At 38.1% G+C, this 25,284-nt stretch overlaps 1 protein-coding gene across 1 annotated transcript in view; it reads right to left on the bottom strand.

The window, feature by feature from the left end:
• prkcaa (protein kinase C, alpha, a) overlaps positions 1-25,284 on the bottom strand; it is a 407,487-nt gene that overhangs the window by 49,121 nt on the left and 333,082 nt on the right. Inside the window, exons 14-15 of the mRNA XM_061922863.2 lie at positions 8,479-8,559; positions 3,181-3,288 (exon numbers count right to left, since the gene is read on the bottom strand). Of these exons, the coding sequence (XP_061778847.1) occupies positions 3,181-3,288; positions 8,479-8,559 (189 nt within the window). The remainder of the gene's footprint in view (positions 1-3,180; positions 3,289-8,478; positions 8,560-25,284) is intronic.

The raw sequence follows: 25,284 nt of genomic DNA, 5'->3' as shown, positions 1-25,284 counted from the left end.
TTACATGGCCTTTCCTTTTAACAACACTCAGTAAACGTTTGGGAACTGAGGAGACACATTTTTTAAGCTTCTCAGGTGGAATTCTTTCCCATTCTTGCTTGATGTACAGCTTAAGTTGTTCAACAGTCCGGGGGTCTCCGTTGTGGTATTTTAGGCTTCATAATGCACCACACATTTTCAATGGGAGACAGGTCTGGACTACAGGCAGGCCAGTCTAGTACCCGCACTCTTTTACTATGAAGCCACGTTGATGTAACATGTGGCTTGGCATTGTCTTGCTGAAATAAGCAGGGGCGTCCATGGTAATGTAGCTTGGATGGCAACATATGTTGCTCCAAAACCTGTATGTACCTTTCAGCATTAATGGCGCCTTCACAGATGTGTAAGTTACCCATGTCTTGGGCACTAATACACCCCCATACCATCACAGATGCTGGCTTTTCAACTTTGGGCCTATAACAATCCGGATGGTTCTTTTCCTCTTTGGTCCGTAGGACACGACGTCCACAGTTTCAAAAAACAATTTGAAATGTGGACTCATCAGACCACAGAACACTTTTCCACTTTGTATCAGTCCATCTTAGATGAGCTCAGGCCCAGCGAAGCCGACGGCATTTCTGGGTGTTGTTGATAAACGGTTTTCGTCTTGCATAGGAGAGTTTTAACTCGCACTTACAGATGTAGCGACCAACTGTAGTTACTGACAGTGGGTTTCTGAAGTGTTGCTGAGCCCATGTGGTGATATCCTTTACACACTGATGTCGCTTGTTGATGCAGTACAGCCTGAGGGATCGAAGGTCACGGGCTTAGCTGCTTACGTGCAGTGATTTCTCCAGATTCTCTGAACCCTTTGATGATATTACGGACCGTAGATGGTGAAATCCCTAAATTCCTTGCAATAGCTGGTTGAGAAAGGTTTTTCTTAAACTGTTCAACAATTTGCTCACGCATTTGTTGACAAAGTGGTGACCCTCGCCCCATCCTTGTTTGTGAATGACTGAGCATTTCATGGAATCTACTTTTATACCCAATCATGGCACCCATCTGTTCCCAATTTGCCTGTTCACCTGTGGGATGTTCCAAATAAGTGTTTGATGAGCATTCCTCAACTTTATCAGTATTTATTGCCACCTTTCCCAACTTCTTTGTCACGTGTTGCTGGCATCAAATTCTAAAGTTAATGATTATTTACAGAAAAAAAAAAAATGTTCATCAGTTTGAACATCAAATATGTTGTCTTTGTAGCATATTCACCTGAATATGGGTTGAAAATGATTTGCAAATCATTGTATTCTGTTTATATTTACATCTAACACAATTTCCCAACTCATATGGAAACGGGGGTTGTACATGTGATTTTTAAAAAGATCTTTTTACTTTTTTAAATAAATTTGCAAAATGTAAAAAAAAAAAAAACAGAAACAACTTTTCACATTGTCATTATGGGGTATTGTGTGCAGAATTTTTAGTACAAAAATGACTTTATTCCATTCTGGAATAAGGCTATAACATAACAAAATGTGAATACTTTCCGGATGCACTGTATATATTTGGGGTTGAAAAAGAAGGACAAACTGCACCTTTAAAGAACAGCTCCACTTTTTATTCTCACACAGCTAGAATAAAAAAGTATGTTTCTGTTAGATCTAAGATGTGATGAACAGAGAACAAGCAGATGTGGCTTCCTGGTACATGAGTATGTATTATGTTGGCTTCAGTGAAGAACACCACAAACTCCACTTAAATTGCCTATTTGCATGATTTTCAACCCTTTTTTTGGGGGGGGGGGGGGTGGGGGGGGAGAACAACAGACTAGAGTGTGTTGTTAAACGCACACACTGAATGTGCATGTAGGGTTGCAAAATTCCGTGAATATTCAAAGTTGGAAACTTTCCATGGGAATTAACGGGAAATTAATGGGAATAAACATTGAATGCAACATGCTAGATCTTGCAGCATGATTATTAGCTAAAACAACCTGATTTAATGCAAATTCAGTGGAATTGCAACTCTGCACGGTGCATTCCTCCATCACGTGCAGATAATTCCCAGCATGCTACACACTACAGCAGGGCTATTGAGGCCACATTAGTATTTGAGCCCGGAGGACTTCATCCAGTCAGGTAAGTGTTGATGATATTACTGGGGTAAATATATTTGATCTATGGTATTTAAGTTTAATAGAGGTGTAATTGCTTGTTACTGTATGACTGTAGACCAGTGGTCCCCAACCACCGGGCCGCGGCCCGGTACCGGTCCGTGGATCGATTGGTACCGGGCCGCACAAGAAAAAAAAAAAAAAAAAAAAAAAAATATATATATATATATATATATATATATATATATATATATATATATTTTTTTTTTATTTTTATTATTATTATTATTATTATTATTTTTTTAAATTAAATCAACATAAAAAACACAAGATACACTTACAATTAGTGCACCAACCCAAAAAACCTCCCTCCCCCATTCACACTCATTCACACAAAAGGGTTGTTTCTTTCTGTTATTAATATTCTGGTTCCTACATTATATATCAATATATATCAATACAGTCTGCAGGTATACAGTCCGTAAGCACACATGATTGTATTATTTTATGACAAAAATAAATAAATATATATAGCATAAATTTCTGGAAAGTTTCCGGAAATTTACCGGAAACTTTCCACCCCTTTGCAACCCTATGTGCGTGTCAAAGAGTGAATTTGTGAATTATATTTATATAGCGCTTTTCTCTAGTGACTCAAAGCGCTTTTAGATAGTGAAACCCAATATCTAAGTGACATTTAAACCAGTGTGGGTGGCACTGGGAGCAGGTGGGTAAAGTGTCTTGCCCAAGGACACAACGGCAGTGACTATGATAGTATATATCTGTATCATGAATCAATTTCAGTGGACCCCGACTTAAACAAGTTGAAAAACTTATTGGGGTGTTACCATTTAGTGGTCAGTTGTATGGAATATGTACTTCACTGTGCAACCTACTAATAAAAATCTCAATCAATCAATCAATCAATAAGATGGCGGAAGTGGGGATTGAACCTGGAACCCTCAAGTTGCTGGCACGGCCGCTCTACCAACCATAACGTTTTATGCACAGCAGTTGGTTGACCAGGCGCATTTTGTGAAAACAGAAACATATAAAACTGAAAAATGGAATCTTTCTCTCACCCCTTTGCAAATGGAAACAGCCTCTTTGGACAGGGCCTTCGGGTAGGACACGTTGTGCTCCATGATGGACTGGAACAACTCGTCTTCATCCTCTCCATCAAAAGGAGGCTGAGGACAGAAGACAGCGATGTCGGTGAGACTTTGAGCGCCATCCATTATCGCACCCTCAGACCACAAATAGCTTTTTGTTACGTGACAAAGGGGTCAAGCAGGGCACCGTATGAGTTATGGGCATTTTTACATATATTTTTTTTTTCCAGATGTGAAAATACAGTGCCAGTCAAAACATTTGGACACAGACTGTTCTATGTTACTAAATGAGAATGTGAGTTAACCCAAACCCTAACCCTAACCCTATTATGGTCATATTTTACTGACTGTTTACAATAGAGTAAGGACGGGTGTAATGGTAGAAAAGTTCCATGTGTGGGTGTGTGTGTGTTCGTGTATTTCTACCCTTCTTGAGACGTCAACAAGGAAAAGTACCTTCCATATGAGGACCGGTGAACAAGTTAGGACCTAAATCATGGTCCCAATAAGGAAAAGCATTGCATCTAGGGTTGTAACGGTACGTGTATTTGTATTGAACCGTTTCGGTACGGGGGTTTCGGTTCGGTTCGGAGGTGTACCGAACGAGTTTCCATATGGACATATTAAGTAGCGTACCGCACGTTGTGTAAACCAGTGTTTTTCAACCTTTTTTGAGCCAAGGCACATTTTTTTCATTGAAAAAATGCGAAGGCACACCACCAGCAGAAAACATTAAAAAATGAAACTCAGCAGCCGATATAGACATTAAAAAGTCGTTGTCGCAATTGTTGGATATGACTTTAAAGCATAACCAAGCATGCATCACTATAGCTCTTGTCTCAAAGTAGGTGTACTGTCACCACCTGTCACATCACGCCCTGACTTATTTTGACTTTTTTGCTGTTTTCCTGCATCTAGTGTTTTAGTTCTTGTCTTGCGCTCCTATTTTGGTAGCTTTTTCTCTTTTTTTGGTATTTTCCTGTAGCAGTTTCATGTCTTCCTTGACCGCTACTCCCCGCACCTGCTTTGTTTTAGCAATCAAGGAATACTTCAGTTGTTTTTATCCTTCTTTGTGGGGACATTGTTGATTGTCAAGTCATGTTCGGATGTACTTTGTGGACGCCGTCTTTGCTCCACAGTAAGTCTTTGCTGTCGTCCAGCATTCTGTTTTTGTTTACATTGTCGCCAGTTCAGTTTTAGTTTCGTTCTGCATAGCCTTCCCTAAGCTTCAATGCCTTTTCTTAGGGGCACTCACCTTTTGTTTATTTTTGGTTTAAGCATTAGACACCTTTTTACCTGCACACTGCCTCCCGCTGTTTCCGACATCTACAAAGCAATTAGCTACCTGCTGCCGCCTACTGATATGGAAGAGTATAACGTTGTAAGTCTGCCGATCTCCAGACAGCACAGACACTCAACAATGGCACATTATTTGCGGATTATAATTACTGGTTTGCAAAAAATATTTTTAACCCAAATAGGTGAAATTAGATCATCTCCCACGGCACACCAGACACTGTCCCGCGGCACACTAGTGTGCCGCGGGACAGTGGTTGAAAAACACTGGTGTAAACAATGCACACCGAGGCACAACACACAGCTAACGGGCTACGATAGACTGACCATACGTCCTCTTTTCACCGGACATGTCCTCTTTTGCGGAGTTAGGGTTGCGTGTATTTTCAATGTACGTTCAGGGTTAAGAAGGGGTTGAAAACAAAACAAATTGTGCGTGCAGCAGCATTCTTGAGGGAGGGGCAGAGACAGAGAGAGCGAGAGAGTTATGATAAACGCGCATGCGTCGCCAGGCTCTGCTTTTTATCCATAGATTTATCAGATTCAATTTTTTATTATCTATAGCAGGGGTGTCAAAAGTGTGCCCCGGAGGCCATTTGCGGCCCACAGCTAATGTTTTAAAGGCCCACAGCACATTCTAAAAATACTATTAAAATAAACAAAAACATAACAAAAGTGAAATAAAAAAGCTTAAAGGTTAAATGTAATTTAGAAAAAGTTGCGATGTTGACTGCATTGCTCAAAACATAATATTGAATCAAAAAAAATGTTATTATGAATTATTGACCTATCCAAGGTTCCCATTACTTCACATCAAATATTCCACTAAAAAATATTTTTGGTGGAAGATTTTGCAAATTTGGTAAATAAATAACCCAAAAATGTATATTTTGTTGTTTTCTTACTGTACCGAAAATGAAACGAACCGTGACCTCTAAACCGAGGTACGTACCGAACCAAAGTTTTTGTGTACCGTTACACCCCTAATTGCATCTAATAGAGAATATCTCATTTGCACCCCTGGTGGTGAATTCTATCAAAATTAGGGTGGTGCCAAAAAGGAAGGATTTTTCAAAATGACTGTGTGTCGGTTTTTAAAAGTGCTCCCCCTCTGGTCAACATATGAAATAACAAGTCTGTGTAATGAACATTTACAAAATGTTTCTGTGTAAATAACTCATTTCACAAAAAATATATCTGCGGCTTATACCGTATTTTTCGGACTACAAGTCGCAGTTTTTTTCATAGTTTGGCCGGGGGTGTGACTTATACTCAGGAGCGACTTATGTGTGAAATTATTAACACATTGCCGTAAAATATCAAATAATATTATTTAGCTCATTCACGTAAGAGACTAGACGTATAAGATTTCATGGGATTTAGCGATTAGGAGTGACAGATTGTTTGGTAAACGTATAGCATGTTCTATATGTTATAGTTATTTGAATGACTCTTACCATAATATGTTACGTTAACATACCAGGCACCTATATTTTATGCCTCATATAACGTACACTTATTCAGCCTGTTGTTCACTATTCTTTATTTATTTTAAATTACCTTTCAAATGTCTATTCTTGGTGTTGGCTTTTATCAAATACATTTCCCCCCAAAAATGTGACTTATACTCTAGTGCGACTTATATATGTTTTTTTCCTTCTTTATTATGCATTTTCGGCCGGTGCGAATTATACTCCGGAGCGACTTATAGTCCGAAAAATAAGGTAGTCCGGTGCGGCTAACATATGGAAATATATTAGTATCTTCTATAATTAGTCTGGTAAATACGGTAACTGCGACGAGTTTGACACCCATGCTATTGCATTGCTTGGATTACGGTAAATGGGTAAATGCTTAGAAAGGAGGTTTCTTTTGTCTGCTGCACGAGTTAGTACAAGAGTTATGTTGTTAGCATAATAAAGAGTTGAGATATTGTTACATGTTGCCGGTTTGTTTAAATAAGAAACTCACATAACATTCGTAGTTTTTTTTTAATGTAGATTTGTTATTTATTTGTACATTCTTCGTTAAAAAGACATACCTTATGAAACCAGTCTATGTAGCATTAAAAGGTGATAGAAAATAAGGGATAGAAAGTGCATTTTGCAGTCAAATGTACAAACCCCATTTCCATACGAGTTGGGAAATTGTGTTAGATGTAAATATAAACAGAATACAATGATTTGCAAATCCTTTTCAACCCATATTCAATTGAATGCACTACAAAGACAAGATATTTGATATTCAAACTCATAAACTTTATTTTTTTTGCAAATAATAATTAACTTAGAATTTCATGGCTGCAACACGTGCCAAAGTAGTTGGGAAAGGGCATGTTCACCACTGTGTTACATGGCCTTTCCTTTTAACAACACTCAGTAAACGTTTGGGAACTGATGATGACACATTTTTTAAGCTTCTCAGGTGGAATTCTTTCCCATTCTTGCTTGATGTACAGCTTAAGTTGTTCAACAGTCATTGTGGTATTTTAGGCTTCATAATGCGCCACACATTTTCAATGGGAGACAGGTCTGGACTACAGGCAGGCCAGTCTAGTACCCGCACTCTTTTACTATGAAGCCACGTTGATGTAACACGTGGCTTGGCATTGTCTTGCTGAAATAATCAGGGGCGTCCATGGTAACGTTGCTTGGATGGCAACATATGTTGCTCCAAAACCTGTATGTACCTTTCAGCATTAATGGCGCCTTCACAGATGTGTAAGTTACCCATGTCTTGGGCACTAATACACCCCCATACCATCACGCATGCTGGCTTTTCAACTTTGCGCCTATAACAATCTAGATGGTTCTTTTCCTCTTTGGTCCGGAGGACACGACGTCCACAGTTTCCAAAAACAATTTGAAATGTGGACTCGTCAGACCACTTTTCCACTTTGTATCAGTCCATCTTAGATGAGCTCAAGCCCAGCGAAGCCGACGGCGTTTCTGGGTGTTGTTGATAAATGGTTTTCGCCTTGCATAGGAGAGTTTTAACTTGCACTTACAGATGTAGCGACCAACTGTAGTTACTGACAGTGGGTTTCTGAAGTGTTCCTGAGCCCATGTGGTGATATCCTTTACACACTGATGTCGCTTGTTGATGCAGTACAGCCTGAGGGATCGAAGGTCACGGGCTTAGCTGCTTACGTGCAGTGATTTCTCCAGATTCTCGGAACCCTTTGATGATATTACGGACCGTAGATGGTGAAATCCCTAAATTCCTTGCAATAGCTGGTTAAGAAAGGTTTTTCTTAAACTGTTCAACAATTTGCTCACGCATTTGTTGACAAAGTGGTGACCCTCGCCCCATCCTTGTTTGTGAATGACTGAGCATTTCATGGAATCTACTTTTATACCCAATCATGGCACCCACCTGTTCCCAATTTACCTGTGGGATGTTCCAAATAAGTGTTTGATGAGCATTCCTCAACTTTCTCAGTATTTATTGCCACCTTTCCCAACTTCTTTGTCACGTGTTGCTGGCATCAAATTCTACAGTTAATGATTATTTGCAACAAAAAAAAAATGTTTATCAGTTTGAACATCAAATATGTTGTCTTTGTAGCATATTCAACTGAATATGGGTTGAAAATGATTTACAAATCATTGTTTTGCGTTGATATTTACATCTAACACAATTTCCCAACTCATACGGAAACGGGGTTTGTACAACATTCTGCAAAAAAGTCCTTGCAGAAGTGGATGACCCAGCTTTTTTTCCTCCCTTGCTGGGTGGCTATCATCAGTAACTCTAATGTGGGTGTTGTGACAGGGCGGAAAATGAATTATTTGTCATTTACACTCCAGTAGGCCTGCTAGAGATAGGCTGTCTGCGTCATGACTCATGACCTCTTTACCTGCTTTCCCACACAGCCAGCATAGGAGCGTCTCAGAAAACAACTCATGTTCATTGGATGCTACAAATGTTAGTGTGTCTGTGGAAGTATTTGTGCGTATGCACGCAACTCACCTGTCCGGCTAACATTTCATATAGCAGTACTCCATACGCCCACCAGTCTACAGAACGCCCATACGGCTGGTAAGCAATAATCTGTGGAACAAGGAGGAGAAATGTGAATAAAAGAACTCAGATTACAACCGAATAGTCATAAATTACAGTACATGTTCATTTAAAGGCATGAAGTCATGATGAATGTTCTCTTTTATGACTTATAATTGTTGTTATAATGTTGGATACTTGGGTTAAACCAGGGGTCGGCAACCCAAAATGTTGAAAGAGCCATATTGGACCAAAAATACAACAAAAAAAAATTAGTCTGGAGCCGCAAAAAATTAAAAGTCTTATATAATATATCATAGTCATTCACATCGACGACCCACTGGGGTGAGTTTTTCCTTGCCCTTATGTGGGCTCTGTACCGAGGATGTCGTTGTGGCTTGTGCAGCCCTTTGAGACACTTGTGATTTAGGGCTATATAAATAAACATTGATTGATTGATTGATTGAGTGATATAAGTGTTATAATGAAGGCAACACATGATGTAAGCCTACTATCAAAGGCTGACGCAAATCTTCGTTGACAGAAATGTATTTACATTTTTATTCTACACATTTTTGCAACATTGGAAATCATTAGTAAAATGGAGGCTTCTCACAGTTAAAGGAAGCGGTCTTCTTCTAATGGATTTATTACAATCTTTACAAACTGGGTAATGTTTGCTGTGGTCTTATACAGTAACCCGGTTCGCCTAATGTACGGGATAATTCTGGTTGTGCTTACTGACCTCGAATACATTTTATTTGAAACATTATGTAATGATAAGTGTGACCAGTAGATGGCAGTCATACATAAGAGATATGTGTAGACTGCGATATGATGGCAGTAAACAAAAACACCAACATTTTAAATGTTCCATTGAGTATATAAAACGATACACACAGCTTTAAAAAAATCTGTCCAAATGTTTTTAGTACGACTTTGGTAAGCTATGAAGCCGCACCGCTTGATGGATTGTTGGCGCATTAAACATAGGAGTATTATTATGGTGTGTGTATAAGGACCGCAAAAAGGCACCTATAAGCAGACATATCACTGCAAAAAGTCAGTGTTCAAAAACAAGAAAAAATATATATAAATAATTAGGGGTATTTTATTTAAACTCAGCAAAATTATCTGCCAATAGAACAAGAAAATTTGGCTTGTCAAGACTTTCCAAAACAAGTAAAATTATCTAACTTCAATGAACCCAAAAATACCTTAAAATAAGTATATTCTCACTAATAACAAGTGCACTTTTTTTGGTAGAAAAAAAAAGAGACCTTTTTGCTCAATATATTGAAAAATATTCTTAAATTAAGTAAAAAAAAGGGGCCATTATCTTGACATAAGGATATTATATTTCTTGAAACCAGCAAACTTATACTAAAAACTAATTTATTGTTCTTAATGGAAAGGCAACAAGGCAACCGCTTGTTACTCTCGGGGTCTCCTAGCCGCTCAGGCAAATCATATTGTCTAAAAATGCATTTTTCCATGGATAACATGACATCATCGCGCCAAGTGCGTGCTCTTTCAGTCAATTAGTGCGCATGTATACAACATTTTTTTAATTGTAATTTTGAGGAATTTATCTGAATGTGCATTAACTATTTCTGTTCAAAATGGTTTGAAATGTTAAATGTTTAAATAGTCAGTTTACTGTACTGTGCCAACTGTACTACTATATGAGTACATATTTTCTATTGTTTCATTGAAAATAAAACAGCAAAAGTCAATTTGGCTGTCATCTGTTTTAATTATGAGACACAATTGTGTCAAAATCATGATTTTTTTTTCACGCTTGAAGTAAGAAATGATTACTTTAAAAAAGTAGTTTTATACTTGTGAGTGTTGATGACACAGCTTTGCAACAGTTGATATTCTGGTTTCAAGCATGTTTTACTCAATATAGCTCATCAAATCTCAGCAACAAGCTGTAATATCTTACTGAGATCATTTAGGACCAAAACCCTTAAAACAAGTAAAACACTCTAACATAAAATCTGCTTTGTGAGAAGAATTATCTTATCAGACAGAAAATAAGCAAATATCACCCTTATTTGAGATATTTAATCTTACTTAGATTTCAGTTTTTGCAGTGTATTACCTGGCGTTTTGTTTCCCAATATTATGCGAAACCAACTTTTCTTACCTTCTGGTACCTGCCGATGTGTATTTGAGATCTGCATAAGTCCTGAAAATGTGAGTCCGCAATTTTAGTCCGTGCCAACACCGTAGTTGATAAACGTATTCTTTTTCACTATCTTCTTGTTATAGGGCATTCATCTTTGGCTGTGGCCATTTCTAATTTAAAGTAGTGTAAAGTTCTTACTTATATCTGTCAGTCGACTTGCTATGGAAGCGCTAAAAACTACCGGTGTAGTGAGTTTACATTATTCACCCAAGGAACTTTAGTTATTAGAAGGTTCCGGTCGGACGCTTTTTCACGGGACACATTTCCAGCGTTGTTGTTGCACTAGTGAGCCACGGATGATGAGATGCTGCTCCGTTATTGATTGAAGTAAAGTCTGAATGTCATTAAAACAGTTAGCTCCATCTTTTGACACTTCTTCCACTCCCGTCCTTTCACGCTACAACAAAGATGACGGGGGAAGACGCTGTCGAAGGTGAGCCACGTAAATAAGACCGCCCACAAAACGGCGCATCCTGAAGCGACTGTCAGAAAGGGGCTAAATCAGACCTGGGCAAATGCGGCCCGTTAAGCTTTTCAATCTGGCCCGCCAGACATTCCCAAATAATTTTTTGAGATCTTTAAGATGGAAAGTGTAGCTGCCATTATGATGTGCAGTGATGTTTTCTAATGACCGTAGGTCTTCAACTATACAAAGTATTTCAATGGTTGGAATCTGCGCTTTTGGATGATATTCCAGTTACTATGGTCATCTGATTAGTTACTATGGTAATCTAAGTCACAGCAGCTTACACGAGGCACCAAGCAGTGTGGGCGGGAAGCGTTGAGACAGACCCTGAAGGAGATTTTTACAACAAAGTTCTAAAGCTCAGTGATGTATCAGATATATCAGATTGTTGGTGGGGTTTATTTTGTACCCTTTGCGTTCATATTTCACTGTTTGTTGCATTTTTGTTGTTTCTCTTGATTGTAAAATATGTCGATCGAAGGGGGGTGTGACCTTCATATTTGGTCAATATTCAGTGTTTTATCCTTCATAGAAAAAAATTAAATTACATTACATTTTTTAAGGCGGTCTGACATAATGTTTTTAGCATTCAATCAAGCATTATTGTGAGGTTTTGTATTAGTGTTCATAAAAATAGATATACCGGGCCCCCAGACACATTTTTTTCTCTAAATGTGGCCCCCGAGTCAAAATAATTGCCCAGGCCTGGGCTAGATGATGATCTGTAAAACATAATCTATGCAACATTTTGTAGACCACAAGATAGTGTTTTAAATTTAGAAACAATTCATAATATGACCCCTTTAATGCACCTTTTGTATTGAAAAAAGGACCCGCTCATCTGCAGTGCGCCTTTTAATCCGGTGCGCCCTATGGTCCGAAAAATACGGTAAATCCTAAAAACAATCTCAGTGGAAAAACATGCAAATGTTTTTAGGATCTCCTCCGAACATCCTTGCTGAGTAACTTTTGACCTTTACAACGAAAGGACATTCCTTCAGGTTATAAACACACGCACACACACACACACTCAAAAGTGGATGCATAATTCATGCATCTACACACATGTATCCATATATTTATGCTGCCCACACACAGGTGGACAAACAAACCTCACCACTGCCATGATGGTGTCCTGAGGGTTGCATGACTTCTCTGCGTGAACCCCCCCCCCATTCAAAAAGGCGAGCACATGCACAATGCATGCTACATACCACGAAATCTAAATGTCATCGCCCCCTTGAGAGTGCAGAACAAACGCACGCACGCGCCGCATAATTGCGTTTATGCCTTTTACTAATAAAGAAACAACAAGGTTTCATCAATAAGTCAACAACCCTGCCTAACTAGTCATCAAATAAACAAAAGCTCCTCTTGCAAGCCTCAAAATCTCACCAGGAAAAAGAGGTTTTTGTAACTCATTATGCTCAACTGCTGCAAGGTCCCGGGACGGAACCTGCCGCTATCACACCTAACCCAGGATGAGCCTGCTTCAACAGACTGCTCTGTGGTTATTTGAGCATGAACCGAGAAATGAAGTGCAACACAACAAAGCGCAGCGAGTGCAACTCGGGTGCGAAAGAAAGCACTGAAGTCGGTGGGAGTGCTGCTGAATTCTTATTGATCATCGGATATCAGTCAAATGATTGCACCTGCTCTCCAGACTATCCACAAATCATTAAACAAATGTTTCTTTATAAAGTATATTTTCTGATGGATCTACTCTTTATTTTATGCTGCCCTTTTTTGTTACATGTAATGTAATATTGTACATAGTAATTGGGGATTTGTTATATATTGTATATATTATATAAAAAATAATATAATAATATATATCAGTAGATATTATATACTGCATATATAATATGTAAATATTGCATATGTTATATTTTATATTGCTACTACGGTACATTTTTAGTCTACTGTATACCTGCGTTATCCTTTCCATCCGTACCCTTTGCATCCTTTGTAACTGAGCTACTTTGTGAAACAATTTCCCTTGTAGATCAATAAAGTTCGTCTAAGTCTAAGAACCCAAGCAACCAAAGGGGCTCGGTATCTTGCCAGATAATGTGGCCCGGAATCAAACCTGCGAACTTTAAGGATGAAAGAAATGTAATCAAATACCCACGTGCAATGTTCCCTCTAATTTGTCATGTGAGTGAGCAAACACAAAAACTCCCTGAGCATCCAGTGGAGCCCATGTGAGCAACATCAGGCGTCCCAAACCTGACTCAATAACTTGTTTTTTTAATAATCAAATGTCAAGTCATCTCCATGAGATTATTTTCAAATATAAGTGATATGGCTCACTTCCAATGACAATAACAAAAAATTTAGTTTTTCATGAGCTGTGTACTAGTATTGTATATCTGGGTGGGGGCCCTGCTTTGGAAATAATTTGTACCCCTTTCAGATATCGAATTTAGTTCCCATTAAAACATTCACATGTTGCACAATGAGATTTAAGCATGGGATCATGTGTACAATCCTGCAATTTTGTTTGTAAAATATGTTATTTAATATAATAACAGCATTTCATGATTAATATTTATAAATTAAGATTCTTAATAAGTGACAATAGAATAAGCACACATTTGATTGGTAAATCATAATGTAGCGACCTGGAATTACACATTATGTGCGGTGTTGGAGTTGTCCGACTTTTTGTGTGGCTGTAAACGCATCACTGGCTAAGTGCCATATGTGCATGTGTCGGTGCAAGTGAGAAAGAGCGAGCGGCTGCTGTTGATATGACAGATGACAAAATTGGTTTTGGTCTGGTTTGTACGGCAGAAAATGACCATTTTTGCTAGATAGAAATGTTTTACCAATGTTTTTGGTCACGTGCTTATGGCCGACAATAAAGAGTTTTGCTCAATAAAGTAATCGATGGAATTCATGTCCTCCTTAAAGCGTCTCGACAGCTTCAGAAGGTACACTGCAAAAACTGAAATCTAAGTAAGATTAAATATCTCAAATAAGGGTGATATTTGCTTATTTTCTGTCTGATAAGATAATTATTCTCACTAAGCAGAGTGTTTTACTTGTTTTAAGGGTTTTGGTCCTAAATGATCTCAGTAAGATATTACAGCTTGTTGCTGAGATTTGATGAGCTATATTGAGTAAAACATGCTTGAAACTAGAATATCAACTGTTGCAAAGCTGTGTCATCAACACTCACAAGTATAAAACTACTTTTTGAAAGTAATAATTTCTTACTTCAAGCATGAACAAAAAAATCATGATGCTGAGCGCATATCATTATGTCAAGATAATGGCACTAGCATTTACTTAATTTAAGAATATTTTTCAACATATTGAGCAAAAAGGTCTCAAGACCAAGAAAAGTGCACTTGTTATTAGTGAGAATATACTTATTTTAAGGTATTTTTGGGTTCATTGAGGTTAGCTAATTTTACTTGTTTTGGAAAGTCTTGACAAGCCGAATTTTCTTGTTCTATTGGCAGATAATTTTGCTTAGTTTAAATAAAATACCTCACTTGAAATGGTTTTCACTTCACAGGTGTGCTTGAAGCTCATCGAGAGAATGCCGAGAGTGGGCAAAGCAGTAATCTGAGCAAAGGTTGGCTATTTTGAAGAAACTGGAATATAAAACATGTTTTTAGTTATTTCACCTTTTTTTTGTTAAGTACATAACTCCACATGTCATAGTTTTGATGCCTTCAGTGACAATCTACAATGTAAATAGTCATGAAAATTAAGAAAACGCATTGAATGAGAAGGTGTGTCCAAACTTTTGGTCTGTACTGTACATGTAATATGAAGTCAGTGTTCAAAAACAAGAAAAGAAAAAAAAAAATTAGGGGTATTTTATTTGAACTAAGCAAAATTATCTGCCAATAGAACAAGAAAATTCGGCTTGTCAAGACTTTCCAAAACAAGTAAAATTAGCTAACTTCAATGAACCCAAAATACCTTAAAATAAGTATATTCTCACTAATAACAAGTGCACTTTTCTTGGTAGAAAAAAAAGAGACCTTTTTGTTCAATATGTTGAAAAATATTCTTAAATTAAGTAAATGCTAGTGCTTGACATAATAATATGCGCTCGGCATTACATTTACTTATACTAAAAACTAATGTATTGTTCTTAATGTAAAGGCAACAAGGCAACCGCTTGTTACTCTCGGGGTCTCCTAGCCGCTCAGGCAAATCATATGGTCTGAAAATGCATTTTTCCATCGATAACATGACATCATCGCGCCAAGTGCGTGCTCTTTCAGGCAATTAGTGCGCATATATACAGCCCGGCCCCCGGCCAAATGTTTTTTTAATTGTAATTTTGAAGAATTTATCTGAATGTGCATGAACTATTTCTGTTCAAAATTGTTAGAAATGTCACATGTTAAATGTTTTAATATTAACTGTCCTTTTACTGTACTGTGCCAACTGTACTACTATATGAGTACTTATTTTGTATTGTTTCATTGAAAATAAAACAGCTGAGTCCATTTGGCTGTCATCTGTTTTAATTATGAGACACATTTGTGTCAAAATCATTATTTTTTTCTTCATGCTTGAAGTAGGAAATTATTAATTTAAAAAAGTCGTTTTCTACTTGTGAGTGTTGATGACACAGCTTTGCAACAGTTGATATTCTAGTTTCAAGCATGTTTTACTCAATATAGCTCATCAAATCTCAGCAACAAGCTGTAATATCTTACTGAGATCATTTAGGACCACAACCCTTAAAACAAGTAAAACACTAACATAAAATCTGCTTAGTGAGAAGAATTATCTTATCAGACAGAAAATAAGCAAATATCACCCTTATTTGAGATATTTAATCTTACTTAGATTTCAGTTTTTGAAGTGTACATAACTCCACATGTGTTCATTCATAGTTTTGATGCCTTCAGGGACAATCTACAATGTAAATAGTCATGAAAATTAAGAAAACGCATTGAATGAGAAGGTGTGTGCAAACTTTTGGTCTGTACTGTACATGTAATATGAAGGAAATCCTTACACATTTCTATTATTCACTGTTACAAGCGGCCCTCTGAGGGCAACCAAACCTGCGAAGCGGTCTTCAATGAAAACGAGTTTGCTACGCCAGCTGTAGAGTATTTAAAGGCCTACTGAAACCCACTACTACCGACCACGCAGTCTGATAGTTTATATATCAATGATGAAATCTTAACATTGCAACACATGCCAATACTAAAGTGCAATTTTAAATTTCGCACGAAATATCCTGCTGAAAACGTCTCGGTATGATGACGTCAGCGCGTGACGTCACGGATTGTAGCGGACATTTTGGGACAGCATGGTGGCCAGCTATTAAGTCGTCTGTTTTCATCGCAAAATTCCACAGTATTCTGGACATCTGTGTTGGTGAATCTTTTGCAATTTGTTCAATGAACAATGGAGACAGCAAAGAAGAAAGCTGTAGGTGGGAAGCGGTGTATTGCCGCAGGTGTTGTGCAGGATAACACACCCCCGCCGTAGAATGCACCCCCTGACTGTTTTGCCGGATAACACAGCCGGTGTTTCATTGTTTACATTCCCGAAATATGAAAGTCAAGCTTTACCATTGGCCTGTGGAGAATGTTGCGTTTTGGACCAGTTGTTCCTCCCAGGGAATTCAAGTCACAAGTCGCTCCCAAGCTCTTTACGACACTTAAAGCTGAGTAGAAAAACCACCAGAGACAGAATAGGTATTTTGTAATATATTTGCAAAGCTTTGAGACCAGTCCAGCATAGAACATTCAATCGCTTCGCTAAGATGGTCTGCCCCCCAAAAAACCCTCTCCCCTCTTAAGTCCCTGGCAGTCATGTCTCTCTAGCCAAAACAAATGTCCATTATCTCTCTCTCTAACATTCCAAAGCTTCAAGGTTAACACACACAGTTTACTTGGAGACAAACAGAAAGAGAACAAATGGAAAAACACGAGCTGTTTTCAAATATGACTATGAAATAAAAGAAGTAACATTCAAATTCGGATATATGTAAATATTTGCCTCCGACAAGAACTAGAACAGAGACTCTTACCAGGAGGACTTTGAGTGGATACGCAGACGCGGTACCGTGAGTACGCATGCAGCTGCGGCTTCCAAACATTTGATCGCTTGCCCGTACGTGCGTGCCGCTATGTGCATGTCTCAAGTACGTAACTTTGGGGAAATATATGTGCTGTATGAACTTTGGGGAGGTGAACGGTACTTTGGGCTGTGGGATTGAGTGTGTTGTGCAGGTGTTTGAGTTGTATTGGCGGGTTATATGGACGGGAGGGGGGAGGTGTTTGTTATGCGGGATTCATTTGTGGCATATTAAATATAAGCCTGGTTGTGTTGTGGCTAATAGAGTGTATATATATGTCTTGTGTTTATTTACTGTTTTAGTCATTCCCAGCTGAATATCAGGTCCCACCCGCCTCTCACAGCATCTTCCCTATCTGAATCGCTCCCACTGCCCTCTAGTCCTTCACTCTCACTTTCCTCATCCACAAATCTTTCATCCTCGCTCAAATTAATGGGGAAATCGTCGCTTTCTCGGTCCGAATCTCGCTGCTGGTGGCCATGATTGTAAACAATGTGCAGATGTGAGGAGCTCCACAACCTGTGACGTCACGCGCATATCGTCTGCTACTTCCGGTACAGGCAAGGCTTTTTTATCAGCGACCAAAAGTTGCGAACTTTATCGTCGATGTTCTCTACTAAATCCTTTCAGCAAAAATATGGCAATATCGCGAAATGATCAAGTATGACACACAGAATGGACCTGCTATCCCCGTTTAAATAAGAAAATCGCATTTCAGTAGGCCTTTAAAGTATCTCAAACTTTTTGAGATACTCAATGTATGTTTGAACCCGAGTCAGGTGCTTGGTGGATACGAGACTGGTTAAATGAGTGAGTCGTCAATCCTCTGCAAAGACCCTTCTTAATGTATGGATTTAGATCGGAAAAAAAATCAACCGACATCCGTCCGTTCATTGATGAAAGTGTTGTCCTGGAGAAGAAACACTTTTAACTTAATCCTGGATTTTCTCTTTGCTGAGGAATCAGAGTGTTGGGGCATAAACTTCCTTTGTCTTGCATCCATGCTTTGAATTAGCTAGAAGGTCAAAAGACTTTACTTTGAGAGAAATCCTGAGCGAAAGACCGTTTAATCCTGTTTCCTGCAGGAATACTGCTGAACTTCTATGTGGGACCTGACAGCTACAATCAAACTCAGCAAGATCTTTGATGCCAAAATATTTTTCATGTCAACTATAGACAGGTATGCACGCAGCACGGTGGTGAGCAGGTCTGCCTCAGGTTCAAATCTCTGCTTGGAAATTTTTGAAGCTTGCTTATTATAGTAATTTATAATAATAGACAATCAGAAAACAGCTTGAAGATGGTCTGTAGAACATAATCTCTGCAACATTTTGACCAAAGAACCACCATTACATGTTGTGTTGAACACAAAAAAAGTGTTTTAAATGTAAAAAAAAAAAATCCTCTAAACAATAACTACAGGACAGCAAAATAAACTACAAAACCCAAAACCAGTGAAGATGGCACGTTGTGTAAATGGTAAATAAAACAGTATATAATGATTTGCAAATCCTTTTCAAATTATATTCAATTGAATAGACTGCAAAGACAAGATACTTAATGTTCGAACTGAGAAACTGTATTTTTTGTTGTTGCAAATAATCATTAACTTAGAATTTAATGGCAGCAACACATTGCAAAAAAGTTAGTTAGCAAAAGGGGATTTTTACAACTGTGTTACATGGCCTTTCCTTTTAACAACACTCAGTAAACGTTTGGGAACTGAGGAGACCAATTTTTGAAGCTTTTCAGGTGGAATTATTTCCCATTTTTACTTGATGTACAGCTTAAGTTGTTCAACAGTCCGGGGTCTCTGTTGTGGTATTTTAGGCTTCACATTTTCAATGGGAGACAGGTCTGGACTACAGGCAGGCCAGTCTAGTACCCGCACTCTTTTACTATGAAGCCAAACTGTTGTAACATGTGGCTTGGCATTGTTTTGCTGCAATAAGCAGGGGCGTCCATGATAATGTTGCTTGGATGGCAACATACGTTGCTCCAAAACCTGTATGTACCTTTCAGCATTAATGGCGCCTTCACAGATGTGTAAGTTACCCATGTCTTGGGCACTAATACACCCCCATACCATCACAGATGCTGGCTTTTCAACTTTGCACCTATAACAATCCGGATGGTTCTTTTCCTCTTTGATCTGGAGGACACGACGTCCACAGTTTCCAAAAACAAATTGAAATGTGGACTCGTCAGACCACAGAACACCTTTTCCACTTCGCATCAGTTCATTTGAGATGAGCTCAAACCCAGCGGCGTTTCTGGGTGTTGTTGATAAATGACTTTCGCTTTGCATAGTAAAAAGTTAAAATTAAAGTACCAATGATTGTCACAAACACACTAGGTGTGGTGAGATTATCGTCTGCATTTGACCCACCAGCGGTGAGCAGCAGCGGTGGCTGCGCCCGGAAATAATTTTTGGTGATTTAACCCCCAATTCCAACCCTTGATGCGGAGTGCCAAGCAGGGAGGTAATGGGTCCCAATTTTAGAGTCTTTGGTATGACTCGGACTTTTAGAGTTTGCACTTACAGATGAAGCGACCAACTGTAGTTACTGACAGTGGTTTTCGGAAGTGTTCCTGAGCCCATGTGGTGATATCCTTTATACACTGATGTTGCTTTTTGATGCAGTACCGCCTGAGGGATCGAAGGTCCGTAATATCATCGCTTACGTGCAGTGATTTCTCCAGATTCTCTGAACCCTTTGATGATATTACAGACCGTAGATGGTGAAATCCCTAAATTCCTTGCAATAGCTGGTTGAGAAATGTTGTTCTTAAACTGTTGTGCAATTTGCTCACGCATTTGTTGACAAAGTGGTGACCCTCGCCCCATCCTTGTTTGTGAATGACTGAGCATTTCATGGAAGCTGCTTTTATACCCAATCATGGCACCCACCTGTTCCCAATTAGCCTGTTCACCTGTGGCATGTTCCAAATAAGTGTTTGATGAGCATTCCTCAACTTTCTCAGTCTTTTTTGCCACTTGTGCCAGCTTTTTTTAAACATGTCGCAGGCATCCAATTCCAAAAGAGCTAATATATGCAAACAAATAACGTTTTCCAGTTCGAACGTTAAGTATCTTGTCTTTGCAGTCTATTCAATTGAGTATAGGTTGAGAAGGATTTGCAAATCGTTGTATTCTGTTTTTATTTCCCATTTACACAACGTGACAACTTGACTGGTTTTGGGGTTTGTAAAAAAAAACACATAATATCACGTGGGATGCTGACGCGACACATTCGAACAGCTACAGTAGAACATGGCACATCATTGAGGAGACCAAGGTCATTTAATTCTCATGTGATCTGCAGCGAGCAGACAGTATGGCAGCGAGAACGAGGCCACGCTGCAAAAACTGAAATCTAAGTAAGATGAAATATGTCAAATAAGGGTGATATTTGCTTATTTTCTGTCTGATAAGATCATTCTTCTTACTAAGCAGATTTTATGTTAGTGTTTTACTTATTTTAAGGGTTTTGGTCCTAAATGATCTCAGTAAGATATTACAGCTTGTTGCTGAGATTTGATGAGCTATATTGAGTAAAACATGCTTGAAACTAGAATATCAACTGTTGCAAAGCTGTGTCATCAACACTCACAAGTATAAAACTACTTTTTTAAAGTAATCATTTCTTATTTCAAGCATGAAAAAAAAAAAGATTTTGACACAATTGTGTCTCATAATTAAAACAGATGACAGCCAAATGGACTTTGCTGTTTTATTTTCAATGAAACAATAGAAAATACATACTTGTATAGTAGTACAGTTGGCACAGTACAGTAAACTGACTATTTAAACATTTAACATTTCAAACAATTTTGAACAGAAATAGTTCATGCACATTCAGATAAATTCTTCAAAATTACAATTAAAATGTTTTTGGCCGGGGGCCGGGCTGTATATATGCGCACTAATTGACTGAAAGAGCACGCACTTGGCGCGATGATGTCATGTTATCCATGGAAAAATACTTCTTTAGACCATATGATTTGCCTGAGCGGCTAGGAGACCCCGAGAGTAACAAGCGGTTGCCTTGTTGCCTTTCCATTAAGAACAATAAATTAGTTTTTAGTATAAGTTTGCTGGTTTCAAGAAATGTAATATCATTATGTCAAGATAATGGGACTTGCATTTACTTCATTTAAGAATATTTTTCATACTTGCCAACCCTCCCGAATTTTCCGGGAGACTCCCGAAATTCAGCGCCTCTCCCGAAAACCTCCCGATTTTCAGCCGGAGCTGGAGGCCACGCCCCCTCCAGCTCCATGCGCACCTGAGTCAGGACAGCCTTTTTTTTTATGACAGGAGGACAACAGGGTGACAAGAACTAAATCATCAAGACTAGAGATATATTGTATTATTATGTTTATCTTACCTAAAAATAAATATATTTATTAATTACAAAAAAAACTAAATACATTTTTACTATATTTTGCTAAAAACATCAAAATTAATTGTGTTTTTATTTGTATTTTTTCTGTTTCCTTATTACATCCAGCCATAGAATTATACATTAAAATAAACATATATGAAATAATGAATTTTATATGATCATAATAATTAATTTAAAATGACCATATTTAATTATTCAAATAATTGCTTGTTTATCAACAACTTATATATATATATATATATATATATATATATATATATATATATATATATATATATATATATATATATATATATATATGTATATGTATGAAATACTTGACTTGGTGAATTCTAGCTGTCAATATACACCTCCCCTCTTAACCACGCCCCCGCCCACAACCACGCCCCAGTCCCACCCCCGACCACGCCCCGCACCCCCACCCCCACCTCCCGAAATCGAAGGTCTCAAGGTTGGCAAGTAGGATATTTTTCAACATATTGAGCGAAAAGGTCTCATTTTATTTTTTCTTTCACTTATTAGTGAGAATATACTTATTTTAAGGTATTTTTGGGTTCATTGAAGTTAGCTAATTTTACTTGTTTTGGAAAGTCTTGACAAGCCAAATTTTCTTGTTCTATTGGCAGATAATTTTGCTTAGTTCAAATAAAATACCCCTCATTTTTGTATTTTTTTTCTTGTTTTTGAAAACTGACTTTTTGCAGAGAAATATGTCCCATGTTTACAACTCTGTCTTTAGGAATTGACCCCACCAAAACAGCGCACATTAAAGACTTTAACCGCTTAAAGCTCTCGGGACGTGTCAGGTCAGGACACGGTCGGTGAAAATGACGAGTCAAAACACCGGGATCAGCCCCCTTGCACAATGTGCTGTGACTTGCTGTCCGTTGCCACCCCGCGTTAGTCGTCAACACCACCAGCGGACATTTACATTTCCAGTCACGGCGACCTTTAAGTAACGTCTCCATTTGTTTGAGATGGACGAGAGTGATGAATAAGTCAAGTGTTCTCTCTTTCAGCCAGGTTGTGAGAAGAAGAAGAAGTGATGGGGAGAGACAAGTGTGACCTGTGCCTGACATTCCTTGCCCTCGTCCCGTTCCAGTTTGTTCCTACTTTATCGTATGAAAGCCTGTGGCTGGCGGAGCTCTGCTGATTCTCTGCAGCACTTAAGTGTGCACAAATGTCTTTTACATTCAGAGTCATTGGAATTCTCTGTTTGCCTCACAAATCTGTTGTTGAGAACATTCTATGCATGCTTAATGGGTTTCTCTCTGTTTATTTGTGTACCTGTCTGTGCATGCGCAGGAGTGTGGTTGTGTGCGTGTGTGTGTGTGTGTGTGTGTGTGTTCTGGCAATGCTTACTTCATGGGGACATCGCTCTGTTTACACCATGGGTGTCAAACTCTGGCCAACTACAAGGTGTGTGTGTGTGTGTGTGTGGGGGGGAGGTTTGGTGGTAGCGGGGGTGTATTTTGTAGCGTCCCGGAAGAGTTAGTGCTGCAAAGGATTCTGGGTATTTGTTCTGTTGTGTTTATGTTGTGTTACGGTGCGGATGTTCTCCTGAAATGTGTTTGTCGTTTGGTGTGGATTCACAGTGTGGCGTATATTTCTAACAGTGTTAAAGTTTTTTATACTGGCACCCTCAGTGTAATCTGTATCGCTGTTGATGAAGTATGCACTGCATTCACTCGTGTGTGCGTACAGAAGCCGCACATATCTTGTGACTGGGTCTGAACGAAGTTAGAATGGATGAAAAGCGGACGTGACGATAGCTCGTAGAGTACGTTAAAGGCAGTGCATTTAAGGCACGCCCCCAAGACAGTGTGGCGTGAGATATAATGATTGATGAACACCTTCGTTCGATAATGAAGGTTGCCTCAGCTCAAAGCCTGAGCCCCGACATTAATGAACTAGCATCCAAGAAAAGATGGCAGGTATCTGGATTGGGCACATCAGATTAGATCAGTATGTTGCAAACTGAGCAGTTTAAAGTCCTGAATGGTTGTTTTATTCATTGTTATTTTATTTTCAAATTTATTAGCCTGTGGAAAAAGTTAATGTTGATATTTACCTCAGAAGGCTGCAAATAGAAAAGAGGTTTTCAATGTTTATTTAAATTGTATTTGATATGCCATTGATATTTTTTAATGATTATTATTATTATTTGAAACTCGATTTCGCATGTCACTATAAAGTTATATAAGCCTTGCTTGTTCAATATTCAATGCAAAACTTGTTTGGGTCCCTATTAAAAGGTTAATTTGTTCAACCTTGGCCCGCGGCTTTGTTCAGTTTTAAATTTTGGCCCACTCTGTATTTGAGTTTGACACCCCTGGTTTACACAGTCATGTCCCCATACCTCTGACAGTATGGGGACAAAAAAACAGGTCCCTACTTTAGGGGACCTGTTTAATAAGAAATTATCTAAGTTCGAGCCCATTTTTGAATACTCTTATCGAACCGATTCCTTATCGATTCTCTTATCGAATCCAGATAGGTTGTTGTATATGGAAAAAAAACACAATATTTGGTTTAACAAAAGCTCACTTTTGTTTTATAAGAAAAAAATAAAATAAAATAAATAAATAAATAGACATTTAGGCATTGTTCCATACCAGAGAACATTATTATCCTTAACATGAAGAATCAACATAAAGTATTCAGATCATTTAATCTGAGGCAATATATTCAACTTTATGTACTTATCTGTTAGGTTCGCACACAGAGGCGCATTTAATCCAAAAAGTGTATAAATACAAAAGTTTGGTAAATCGAGGTTCCGCTGTAAACAAAAACAGGTGCCAAAAGGTTAAAAAATGGTTTTGCATAATAGGACACCTTTAACTTCAAATATGCCCAGTACAGTCTTTGGAACTTCTCTACTCTTTCCCTACTAAAAAAATAAATAAATAAATAATAATAATAAATAAAAATAAATTAAATACATATTGACTGTTGTTGTTACCCAAAGTATATTAAGTGGGATTTTTCAGAAAAACAAATATATACATTAACACAAAAACAACCGGTCTCTGTGATCACTATAGGTGAATAGCCACGCCTTGAGGCGTTTTTTTCCGGTCCATTATTTTTGCTGCTTGTGTGACATCACAGGAAATGACTAGAGATGTCCGATAATATCGGCCTGCCAATATTATCGGCCGATAAATGCGTTAAAATGTAATATCAGAAATTATCGGTATCGGGTTTTTTTTTATGATCGGTATCGTTTTTTTTTAATTTTTATTAAATCAACATAAAAAACACAAGATACACTTACAATTAGTGCACCAACCCAAAAAACCTTCCTCCCCCATTTACACTCATTCACACAAAAGGGTTGTTTCTTTCTATTATTAATATTCTGGTTCCTACATTATATATCAATATATATCAATACAGTCTGCAAGGGATACAGTCCGTAAGCACACATGATTGTGCGTGCTGCTGGTCCACTAATAGTACTAACCTTTAACAGTTAATTTGACTAATTGTCATTAATTACTCGTTTCAATGTAACTGTTTTTATATTGTTTTACTTTCTTTTTTATTCAAGAAAATGTTTTTAATTTATTTATCTTATTTTATTTTATTCATTTTTTTTTCAAAGTACCTTATCTTCACCATACCTGGTTGTCCA

The sequence above is a fragment of the Nerophis lumbriciformis genome, linkage group LG27 (assembly GCF_033978685.3).
Source record: "Nerophis lumbriciformis linkage group LG27, RoL_Nlum_v2.1, whole genome shotgun sequence".
Classification (NCBI taxonomy): domain Eukaryota; kingdom Metazoa; phylum Chordata; class Actinopteri; order Syngnathiformes; family Syngnathidae; genus Nerophis; species Nerophis lumbriciformis.
Note: the sequence above shows the minus strand (reverse complement) of the source record. Positions and strands in the feature narration are given on the sequence as shown.